Here is a 12,805-nt window from a genome sequence, read left to right on the forward strand (position 1 = left end):
CATAATAAACTGAAGAGGTAAAAAACAGATCACATCTGATAATATCAACCGACAAAATTGCCAAGGGAAGCCACAGAGGTCATTGTTTCAGGATAAGCTGCACCTAAGGGATGTCTTATGCATGTTGACCTTATTAAAGGGATTGGCTAGATGTGGGATGGCCAAATTCTAAATTTTCTAGAACTAACCTATTTCCCAAGATTCAGAAATGTTAGTTGCCCAACAATCTGTCTCCTGCATAGCTGGGTAGACTGTATGAGAACATTTACTCCACCTAACAATAGTAGATTGCTAGTTACGGGTATTGCTCTTTCAATAACCTAACTGCAGAATACTCAGCTGCTGTCCATCCCAAAATCTGATGACCTTTAAAAGCAAACATTTTTAGTAATGAGCAAAACAGTGAATAACATTATTGTGATATTTTGTTTTGTATTATTTAATGGCCAAACTAGCTGTGGCATGACAGATGTGGCACGACAATCCCACAACAGCTTTTTTAAAATGAAAAGCAGCTGTGAGAAGTTGTGCAAATGAATGGAAAATGGTGTTATGAAGAGACTGCTTAACCCATTCCTAAAGTCATTTTTCTATTCAAAGCTACTTTTCTAAGCAGCTTTTACACTGCTGGGGAAATAAAAGACTTGAGTGTTAGTTGTCTGTGTTGGTTAATTAGAAACAAAGTTTAAGTGGACACTCTCCTCATAATTTCTCTACTCACAACCACTATAACTGCTTTTCACTACAAAACATCAGCTGTGTAATGTCTACTTTGGCTTCTTGTTTCTTGAGAAGAGTGGGGGCCTGTGAGGCATGCATGCCTCTTCCTTCCTTTGTAATGCCATGGACAGTGCCTGAACATCAAAAGGATATGTGTATGTCAAAATTAAGTTCTTTTAAGTCCGTTTACTTCATGAACAGCTACTGAGTTGTCTCCAGGAAAGATTGCTTCTTACTGAACGGTCATACTACAAGGTAAGTGTTATAGTTATGAAATATAACATTCTGGAGTGAAATATAATTCTGATAAATTTGCATATGTATGTTCATGAACTAAGACGATGCCAATCTTACTCTGTCAAGCCACCGTATGCCTTGCATTAAATCCTGTACCACTGCCATATATCAATTCCTCATTCAAGTTCCTTGCAAAAATACACAGCAAAGTAACTTGTTAAGGGTTTTAAGTCTGGAATGGGGGCACAATTAGACACAATGTGCCTGCATTTTGTAGTGCTCAGAAAACAGTTTAACAATACTGTGGGATTCTGAATCTCATTGGGACCCCTATGGCATAAAGAAATTGGGGTTGCTCCCTCCACCCCATATGAATTTTTTATAATCCCAAACAACACAGGATATGCATGTTTGTTGATAGACACTCCTGGCATCATTTTGGATTGGAAAAGGCGTGTTTATGTGGTGGTGGGGAGGGGAGGGGGAGGAAGGTGCTCTTAAAGGGTTTTCATGGGCAGCACAAATAATAATAATACAATTTTATTTCTAACCTGCCCTTCCCTGAAGGCTCAAGGTATTTAAACACACACATACACACACACACACACACACACATATAATAAAATAACAGCAATTGATATTGTTAAACATTTTATACCCACAGTCATTAAAACTGCCTCAGAATTTTCACCGGGAGTAGTACTGATGTCAAGTGATCAAGTTTTGGCTGATGTTTCAGGCAGGGAGGCCAGAATTTCAATGTCATTTCTGGCCTCAATTGTAGGCCTGGCAGTTCTATTTTACAGGCCCTGCAGAACTGTCCCAAGTCCCACAGGGTCCTGATCTCTCCAGGGAGAGTGTTCCATCAGGCTGGGCTGAAGTCAGTTTGATGTCCTTGGGGCTGGGGATCTTGAGCAGGTTTTGTTGGCTTCATCTTAAACTCCTCTAAGGGATGTAAGGGATGAGGTGGTCCCATATGTATGAAGATTCCAGATCATTTAGGGCTTTATAGAACATAACCAGCATCCTGAACTTGATTCAGTCTTCAAACTGAGTCAACATATCTTGGACAGCACAGGTTTGTTTGCCTATTTAATATACTGCTCTCCCATACAGCTCCACTGGGTTACCTAAGGTCTCTTGCCACTTCATTCTGGACCAGTTGAAGTTTCTGAAGCAGCTTCAAGGGCATCCCTGCATAGAGTGAGTTGCAGTAGTCCAGTCTGGAGGTAACTGTTGTGTGCATCACTGTGGCCAGGTCAGATGCAAACAGATAAGGTACTATTTTCCATGCCCAGTGAAGATGATAAAATGCCTGGCGGGCAACATTTGTGACCTGGATCTCCATTGATAAAGAGGAGTTCAAAGTCACAACCAGGCTCCTCACTGTGGCTGAAGTTAGTCAGATTTCATCAAAAGCCGAGAGCTGCACTGACTCACCTGGCAATCAACAACCTAGCCATAGGACCTCCATCTTATCTGGATACAACTTCAGCTTGAGCCAATGCACCACAGCTCCAGACAACTGGTCAGCGAGTCTGGGGGTGTAGCTGGATGGATGTCTGAATATTGATAACAACCTAGGCTGTAATTTCAGACCAGTTGGGGGAAGGGACACATAGAGATCTTAAATAACACTGGGGAGATGATAGCTCCCTGCAGGACCCCACATATCAGCCATTTTGCTGGAAGGCTCTCTCTCCTCGTGGCACCCTCTGTTCCTGACTTTAGAGAAAGAACTGCAATCATTTAAGAGTAGTACCTCTTCTCCTTGTGTTGGCTTGGAAGTACATTGCCCTAGGAGGGTTAGCCCAGGGTTAGCCCAGGGACAGCATCAGTTCTAGTTCTGTCCTCAGAAGAAGCTAGATTCCACAATGTATCTGCTAAGATAGCAGAGAAAGATATGGGGGGAATTCTAACCCATTATTTCTTACAGCACAGCAGTATGTTAGTCTTTTTGGCAAAGTTATTGAGAAGGTATATATTAACCCTACAAGGGAGTTGAGTATTTAGAGACTGCAAGACATTACTGAGTGTGCAATCCTAAATAGCATCCTAAAAAAATCTTAAAATGGCAACCAAGCCCTAGGCCAGCTTACCACAGAGATATGCCAGTGACAGGACTTGCCAGGACCTCACTACTTTAGCCATTATACGGGCACAGAACTGAGGGATATTAAGGACGTCATGGGTTCACCTGTTGTCAGTTGTCTTTCCAAGACTCCACAGAACCTAAATATATGTCTAAGGGTGCCATGGATTTCTCAGTGAATTTATTCAGTAGATGAACTTACATTGTTGGACACTTAAAATCAGAATATGAGCTGATTAGGGATATTTTTGGATTGCATTGCACGAACAGCTGCTGAACAAGTCTGTAGCTGCCCGTTGGTCAAAAGCTGATTCACAGCTGTTCAGCAGATCAGGTGTGACTCCTTATCCATCCTACCCTCTCAGAGAAATTGGTACATGGTGAAGTTAGAAAAGGAAAGTCTCCCCTCCCATCCAAACTGGGCAGGGACAGAAGCAATACTATTGATCTCTGCAATGGAAAAGGGAGAACTTGTTTATCTCCAAGCTGAACAATAACACATGCAATGCTTTTCACATTGCAAAATGAAGTGCTCATTTCTATTCCCCCCTCTCCATGCTGGACAGGGATAGGTGTAACACTTGGGGCCATTCCGCACCGGGATCCATGTAGCAAATTGTTTGCTGAACGAAAAATCACCATTTTAAATAGTGGACTTCGGCGTAGCGCATACCTGCCATTGTAGTGGAATCCAGTTGCGTTTCTATCGTTTCCCACAGGCTTCCGGTCTCTGCAAAAATCGCTAGCCAGGAAGCGCTATTGCTAAGCTGTGTCCCGCCCCTGGCCATCAAGCAGCCAATGGGCGGCCGTTATCAAACAGCCCCTTTCCCTTTAAGGAAGTTTAAAAAAAAAAACACACACGTTGCAACGAATTTGCATTGATTCGTTGCAACGGAGAGACCCATCCAGCTAGCAGGTGGTGTTTGAGCTGCCGTTTCATCGTTGCCACGCTCCCCCCAAGTGAACCCCCCCCCCCCACGGGTGCGATTTTCGGCCGAAAACAGTGTGAAAATAAAGTGAAAATAAAGTGAAAATAAACCAGCAAACGGGCTTGTGCTTGGTGACTTTAAACAGAGGGGCTGCAGCCAGGGAAGCCTCGCTGGGTAAATGAAGGCTCGCTGGTGCATTGATCTCTGCTCGCTCGGAGAAAAAAAAATGGCGATCGCTTCGCCGGAAGATCAGAGGAGAGAGCCAGGGGGAGGGATTTTGCAGAAACCGCAACAATGGTAACGCACAGAACTTTCCTGCTAGTGTTGCAGATTGGTTGCAGGAGTGTAGCGCTTTCCGGAGGGTGAATCCACTTTTTGGGATTTCCCTGAAAGCACTACAACGAAGCGCTTTTTGCAGATCGGTTTCAGGAGTGTTGCAGATTGTCAACGACGTTGTGCATAATGGCAAAACTGTAGCGATTTCAATTAGTAACCATTGTGCTATTTTGGACGAATGCGGAAAGCCCCTTGACATTTCTACATTGCAAAAGGAAAAGTTTGTTTCTCTTCCCCCCTTTCAAACTCGATGGGGCAATGCAATGTTTTTAATCTCTGCACTGCAAAAGGGAAAGGAGAAAGGGCTAGATTGTTTGATTTTTCTCTGAATGATTTTGCCTTCCCTAAAGGCTCCCATGGTCTCTCACCTTTTCCTGTTTCTATCTCTCTTTCCTAAATAATCACCAACCTACCTTTATATGCCCATCCATCTTCAATTTTCCCTCCTCTTCTCCCCAGGTAACCTTTACCCAAGAAAACTACATCCCAGTTGTGTGGTCCCAGTCGCAAGGCTACATGGTGAGGAACCTCTGAAGATTTGTGAGTGGCACTTCACTTTACACTTCGATAAACTATTTCCTCTTTCTATCCTCTTGTCTATTTCCTTACACTGTCCCCTTCTCTTGCCCACCCACAAACCTACTTTTTATCTATCCCTCATTTTCTGCTATCAATTTATTTACTCCATTTACACCCCACTATTCTTTACAATGGGGACTTAAAATAGCTTACATCATTCTCTTTTCCTCCATTTTATCTTCCCAACAATCTTGGAAGGTAAGTTAGGCTATGAATGTGTGACTGGCTCAAAGTCACCCACTGTGTTTCCATGGCAGTGTATGAATTTGAACCTGATCTCCCAAATCCTAGCTTGAAACTCTAATCACTACCAAACACTGGCTTTCATGGGGTGCCTGCTGTTGAATAGCAGCAAGCAGTCAGTCTTCATTGAGCCACACAAGCTGTGTGGCAACAGTCACCCAGTGGTTGTTTCCTGGTTTGGCTCTGATGAGTCTTCCCTCAAAGGCCAAAATATCCCTGGAAAGAATCTTGTTCCTTCCCTTTGTTTTTTATTGACATAAATCACAGCATGAAACCACAAATACTGTTACAGTATCCTAGCAACAGCCACCGAGGCCATTGCTCTTTCAAAGTTATAGGCTTTGCATTTCTCTGTTTCTTTTTGTTTTGTATTACAAAAAAAAAAAAAACCCAACAACACATTCAACGTGTTTTTTTGTCAGGTTTGCAGAAAGATCTGTCTTGTCTGATTTTTAGGATCCACCTCTGGATTTTAACTGTCTACGGATTTTGTCATGTTGAGATCTAGATATATTAATACTTTGTACATACTATAATATTGTATAAAACTCTACGAAAATACATGATTTTCTACAATAAAGCAAAAAGTAAATACTAAACTTCACTAATATAAAGAGTATAATTTTACCTTTATAAAATGGCCTGCCAGTTAAAATGTCTCCTCGATTGGAAAATCCTGGCCCTCTGGGACATAATATTTCATACTCTTTGGTGGCAGGTTTGGGACATTCTTCACAATCTAAACCCCAAGCAGCACCTACAGCACAGCAGCAAGTATCCATCCGGAATTTTCCAGGGACAGGCTGGACACATTCATCTTCATCCCATTTCAAGAAGCATGGTTCCATGCGGATATCTACAAAGATTATTAAACAAAAGTAATGTCGTATGTTATAGTCTGAGATAAATTTCCATAACATCAAATCAATGTCCTAAGAATAGTTTCCTGGGAGTGAGATAAGGCCCATTAAACATATGCAAGTAGGATTTTGTATAGATCTTCTGAGGATTGGTCTCATAATATCCCAGTGATTTACTGAGCAAATATATCCTTCAAAATGAGAAATGCCTAACAGAATATCTTAACACAAATATGGAACAAAAAAAAGGGGTTATTCACTTAGAAATCACAAAAAGAGCACTATTCTTATATGACACAAAACTTACTGCAGTTCAGTCTGGCTCCAATAAAAAAGAAGTTATCAGCAAAAGGCAAGACAACAGACATGACAATCAACTTGTGTATAGATGTTACATATATAATACAGAATTAGATCTGAATTTTCCCATCACTGTAATAGTAAGTCAAGGTGTAAATATATGGGATTTTTTAATTCAAAACTCTAATCAGGTATATAGTTCCCTAATCATAATTTTTAATTAGGAGACGGAAAATAGCGGCCTGACATTAAAATGTTACAGTTGCATCACATCCTGGCAATAAACAGATATGGTGGCGGAAAGGGCTGTCAAGTCACAGCCAACTTATGCTGACTTCATAGGGTTTTCAAGGCAAGAGTCAGAGGTGGCTAACCAGGGCCAACCATAAATTCTGAAATCTGATGAGATTGCACTAGCCTGGCAGATCAGGACATGGGAGATGAATATTAGTGAACCTACTTATTTTTACCAATATATGCTTGAGAGGTGACAGATGACAGGAGGACTGCAATCTGGATTTTCAGATAGTTAGGTGGATAGGAAATTGGTTAGAGAACCACACTCAAAGAGTTGTTGTCAATGGTATTTCATCAGACTGGAGGGAGGTGAGTAGCGGGGTACCTCAGGGCTCAGGGCTCGATCCAGTACTTTTTAACATATTTATTAATGATCTAGATAAGGGGGTGGAGGGACTACTCATCAAGTTTGCAGATGACACCAAATTGGGAGGACTGGCAAATACTCCGGAAGATAGAGACAGAGTTCAATGAGATCTAAACACAATGGAAAAATGGACAAATGAGAACAAGATGCAATTTAATAAAGATAAGTGTAAAGTTCTGCATCTGGGTCAGAAAAATGAAAAGCATGCCTACTGGATGGGGGATACGCTTCTAGGTAACACTGTGTGTGAACGAGACCTTGGGGTACTTGTGGATTGTAAGCTAAACATGAGCAGGCAGTGTGATACAGCGGTAAAAAAAGGCAAATGCCATTTTGGGCTGTATCAACAGGGGCATCACATCAACATCACAAGATGTCATAGTCCCATTGTATACGGCACTGGTCAGACCACACCTGGAGTACTGTGTGCAGTTCTGGAGGCCTCGCTTCAAGAAGGATGTAGATAACATTGAAAGGGTACAGAGGAGAGCGACAAGGATGATCTGGGGCCAAGGGACCAAGCCCTATGAAGATAGGTTGAGGGACTTGGGAATGTTCAGCCTGGAGAAAAGGAGGTTGAGAGGGGACATGATAGCCCTCTTTAAGTATTTGAAAGGTTGTCACTTGGAGGAGGGCAGGATGCTGTTTCTGTTGGCTGTAGAGGAAAGGACGCGCAGTAATGGGTTTAAACTGCAAGTACAATGATATAGGCTAGATATTAGGAAAAAAAATTCACAGTCAGAGTAGTTCAGCAGTGGAATAGGCTGCCTAAGGAGTTGGTGAGCTCCCCCTCACTGGCAGTCTTCAAGCAAAGGTTGGATACACACTTTTCTTGGATGCTTTGGGCTGATCCTGTGTTGAGCAGGGGGTTGGACTAGATGGCCTGTATGGCCCCTTCCAACTCTATGATTCTATGATTCTATGTCATTATAAAGAAGAACTGAACCAATTGTATGAAAGCAGATTCCAGTAGCACCTTTAAGACCAACAAAGATTCATTCAAGGTGTGAGCTTTCGAGTGCAAGCACCCTTCGTCAGACTATGAACTTCTTACATGACAGGGAACAGCAACTGTATGCAAGGTCTTTCATTAGGTTGTCAGCATCCTGTGCTCTAAAGCAAGTTAGTATCTCTAGGTGTCATTTTTTGTAACTTTTACATAACTCAAGCCGATCTCTTAAAGACTGAATGAACTGCATTTTGTTTTGCTGTATTTTTGAAGCTTTGTGTCTAATTTTCATTCTTTTTTGCCTATAGCACTTTTAAAATGGATCCAATATGTCTACCACTGTTTCATAAAATACTGGCACCAAACTAAATGTGAAATTCTTAGATTTTAAGACTTAGAAGTGAATAGAAAGAATTGCAAATAAACCAGTAAACATGTTGTGTCATATGCTATCAAGTCATTCCTGACTTATGGTGACCCTATGAATTAATGACATCTAGTATATCCTATCATTAACAGCCTTCCTTGAGTTTTGCAAACTAAATGCTTTGGATCCTTTTTCTGAGTTGATCTGTCTCATATTGGGTCTTCCTCTTTTTCTACTGCCTTCAACTCCTCTTAGTATTATTGTCTTTTCCAGTTGAACCTAACTGATACATGTTGACAAACAGAATTTGTTTGAGTACTTCTGCCATAAGCAATATGCCACATTGAGCCTCTGGTACTTGAGTTGAACTGGGCTTGTAGTGCTGGGAGTCCTTCACCACATACAAGTCCCCATCTGACAAGCATGCATGCAAAATCCCTCACACTACATCTGTTGTGGGATGTAAAAACTGGTGGGCAAAGATATGTCTTTGTTTTTTAGATATGACATTTTGGTAAAGTATCATTCTCTAGCAGTTCAGCCACAATCCATTTTCTTCCAGCTGCTTTTCAAATGCTAAACCACATTTGTATGACTAGGTCATGGATACTAAATATAACATCCTAGGTCCTTTTGACATTTACTTGGTAGGAACTTTGACTGAACAAAGAACATTTACTTCTTAGTAAACATGCACAAGTCTAAACTATGCATATATCAAAAACTTAAACCTCCATATCGTTTTTCAATATTATCTAATCTTCTCTTTCAAATTTTATATACTTCTCAAAATAAATTGTTTTCTAATATTATCTTAACAGTATACACAGTTGCTTTTCCTACAAACAAATCCATTATCTTAAAGATATGTTTTTTCTCTGCTGAAAGACAAAAATGTCTGTATTCTTGGTATTTTTAGTCATAACATGGCCATATTTCCATTCTCCATAAAATCTGAAAGAAAGCATGCTGAATACTAGCGATCACCAACCTGTGGGCTGTGGACCACATGGGTCCTTCGACTAATAGGAGGTGGGCCCCGAAGGACGCCTTCTCCCCCCACCCCTGTCATGAGTTAAACTGTCAGTTTAACTGTCATGAGTTAAAATTTCCATGAAAATAAAATGTTCCTTATGTTCATTGTTGTGGCGTGTCTGTATCTTATTTTGAAGGGATGTTTAAACATTACCATAGCGATCAGAGAGCGTAAGGGCAGTGGTTGAGAGTAGAGGAGTTAACTACCCCCCCCCCCCATCGGGACTCAGTAAAAGGCGCTGAGTGGTCCCCGGTGAGTGGTCCCCGGCGTTGAGTGGTCCCTGGTGATAAAAAGGTTGGGGACCACTGCTGAATACCACAGCTGTCCATTCTGGAATGGACCAAAGTTATTATTGCAAAATGGCAGTAAATGTTTCTGAGATACTTCTTGTATTTTAAATTAACCATAAAACTGGAGAAGTGCATTGGCATCAGAGGAAGTCTATCTTCACAAGGTTTAAACCACACTCTGCTACTACTGCTGCCTATCCAAATGTTTCATTAATGCTTTTTAAGGCTAAATTGCATAACAGACGATTACTTAAACTGTGAAAAGGAATGGCTCCTCAGAGTTTAAAGGATCCTATGGGAGAGGGATATAAATTTACCTTGTAATCCACCATGAGTCTTTTTGAGAAGTGGCAGGATAGAAATCCAATAACAAACAAATAAATACATAGGTTTTGCTGGTTTTGGGCAAGTTTCTTTCTCTTATGGCCTTTTAAATTGCATTGGACACCTTATCTCGTAGCTTAAATAATATGAAGGGTGGGTTATTATCTCCAAATTAAGTGTTTGAGGGATATGCTGCTGTGGCCCTCAACACTCAGCAGACATTGCTGGGTTGCAGGCATGGCAGTAACAAGAGTACGGCGGCACCTGTGTGCTGAGTGCGTGGTTTGCGTGCTCCTGCACATGTGAGCCGTGCGCTGCAGGGGTGGGGAGGCAGGTTTAAAGGCAGGTGGGTTGACTACACAGTCTCTTCACTGCCTGCTGCCTTGGCCACTTGCTGCTTACGTGCTGCTGCATATCCCCATTGCCGTTTGCTGCTGCCTACTGTCGCCGCCTGCTCACCTTCGCTGACCCATCAGGCTAAGTCACTTTGCTCATATATTTAAAGAGATACTGAACTTGAGTGCCCTGTACAATATTTTAATCCAATGTTCATTTGTAAAGTGAATGTGTGTTGGCTTTTTCTTACAAATGCATATGCAGTATCTATAATGAGAGAACAGGGCTAATGTCTCTGTTCATCCACTTTTTCCTCTTGGCCTGACACCACTCAAGACTTAAAGGTTCTTTCCTGCTTTTTTCTCTCCCAACAGCAGGTAAAGATTAACAGCTGCTGCATGAAATAGGGAAGGAAAATAGCCAGGGTGGTCATTTAGAAGTTTTCTCTGGCAAGGAAAAGGAAGGATAAGTGGGTGGTATAAAAGCAATGGGTTTCCAAGCTTGAAGCGGCTGTCAAAACTGAGGGTCACCAGAGGAACTTCAACACTAGGTACAAATATGATTTTTAATTTTTCTTTCATATACTGTCATTGAGAGGCTTTTCTTTCTACCCATTTCTGTTTTGGCATTCTCAATCTGATTTTTTCTTTCAATTTTTATTTCATATAAACATTATCATTTCTACAAATTAGGCACAGAGATAATACTGAAAAATGTTACTTTAATGAGAAATTTTCAGCTCAGGATCAAAAAATAAATACTTGCATGATAATTTTTCAAATAAGCAAGAACAAATGAAAAGAGGATTTTTGCTTTAACCAGATGGAATGAGCTAGCATATTCAAAGCATATAGTTCCTTGTGAATTAGTCCAATGAGCCTTAGGGGAGGGTGGTATACAAATATATTTAAACCGCCCATGGCGCCACGGACTATATAATTCGGTAAGGGGTCTGGAGGTGGGATTAGTCCGTGATGAGGAAGGGTCCGGATTGGACCCTTCCTCACGACAGACAAACGGAGGGACCAATCGGCAGGCGCTTTGCGCCTGCCGATTGGTCCCTCCGATTTCCAGCCGCAGCAACTGCAAGCTGCACGCAGCGCGGCTCGCAATTCCTCCTGGCCTGACGCGGCGAGAGGCGCGAAGCGCCTCTCGCAGCGTCAGCCGGCTACCCGAGAGAGCCCCCGGCAGCCGCGCATAGCGCGGCTGCCGGGGGCTCCCTGCCCGGCGGGCTGACGCGGTGAGAGGCGCGAAGCGCCTCTCGCCACGTCAGCCCGCCGCAGGATCCCTCGGGTAGCCGCCTGACTCTCGCCGCATTGGAAAAGACTCTCGCCCGCAGGAAAAGACCCCGGCAGTCACGCGGAGCGCGGCTGCCGGCCCCTCCCCGCCTCCCCCGCCGCTACTGACTACACGGAGCTGACTACAGAGCCGTTGCCACGGGACAACACAGAATGTATGTATCTAGAGCCCGCTGTATCCCTTTTACAGCGGGCTATATTTCTAGTAATAAATAATAAGCTGATTACTCACCTAAGCACAATCTGCCTGTCCCATCCAAAGTCAGGCCATCCGGACACTCACAGTGAAAAGACCCTCTGCTATTAATACACCGTCCGTTGGGACACACACCAGGGAACACTTCACACTCGTTTACATCTCAAGAGACATACAAATATCAGATTATAGTCTCTACTTATTTTACAGACAGGAAAACTCTATAATGAATATGTAACATGTTATCAAAGAAATAATATTTTGATTTACAGAGTCAGACAGTGATCAATTTCTAAAGTAATATAAGAAATAACAACCACCCTGCCAAATGGGATCAAATCATGCAACTCAAGGAACATTGATCACATCTCTCTTTATTTGTAATTGCATTAAAAAATGAAAAATCCAAATCAATAGCTTGGATCCCCTGAAGTGTGCATGTGAGGACTTTTCCAGTGTTCACCTTCTCCTCAGCAGCTCACCATGAACTCCAAAATACTGATGCTAGAGGGGGCAAGATTCACATGAACAAAAAGACCTGAAATCCAGGAGCTGTATCAAGGAGGGAAAACCAAGCTGAACATATTCTCCTCTTCCTTTTCTGTTAGTGGAAATTCTGATGGTGTAGGAGTGAGAAAAGTATAGTTCACAATGCAGCACGCTAAAGGTGCTTAACATTTTGCCCACACCTTCAGTTTTTGAGGTGTCATATGGCTGAGGAGGATGCTGGAAAAGGCCATTGCCCACATACATAATTATATTCTTAAGTAGGATCCACACTAGTGGTTCTTTAAAAAACATATTTAAAAAATACTAGAAGGCTATAAAAAGAAGAAAAAATATGAGATCATGTAAAACAGTCTATGACAATGGGTTAAAAAAAACCTTTACAGTAGCCATTAATTTTTTCATGCAGTTATGATTTTTCTCTAGGAATTCTCTCAAAAGGCGATTCTACACCAGTAGCGCCATTCCGGGTTGCCACGGGTACATGTTATGGAGCTGCATGCTCTGCAGCATACTGTGTTCCCACGGGGGACACATTTCAG

The 12,805-nt window shown here is 42.1% G+C and overlaps 1 protein-coding gene across 3 annotated transcripts in view; it reads right to left on the reverse strand.

Moving 5' to 3' along the window:
- The window catches only part of FBN2 (fibrillin 2), a 206,627-nt gene that overhangs the window by 69,264 nt on the left and 124,558 nt on the right, over positions 1–12,805 (reverse strand). For all 3 annotated transcript variants that reach the window (XM_077344464.1, XM_077344463.1, XM_077344465.1), the window contains 2 exons: positions 11,793–11,918; positions 5,765–5,992 (listed from right to left, as the gene is read on the reverse strand). In XM_077344464.1, coding sequence (XP_077200579.1) covers positions 5,765–5,992; positions 11,793–11,918 — 354 coding nt within the window. The remainder of the gene's footprint in view (positions 1–5,764; positions 5,993–11,792; positions 11,919–12,805) is intronic.

The sequence above is a fragment of the Paroedura picta genome, chromosome 7 (assembly GCF_049243985.1).
Source record: "Paroedura picta isolate Pp20150507F chromosome 7, Ppicta_v3.0, whole genome shotgun sequence".
Classification (NCBI taxonomy): domain Eukaryota; kingdom Metazoa; phylum Chordata; class Lepidosauria; order Squamata; family Gekkonidae; genus Paroedura; species Paroedura picta.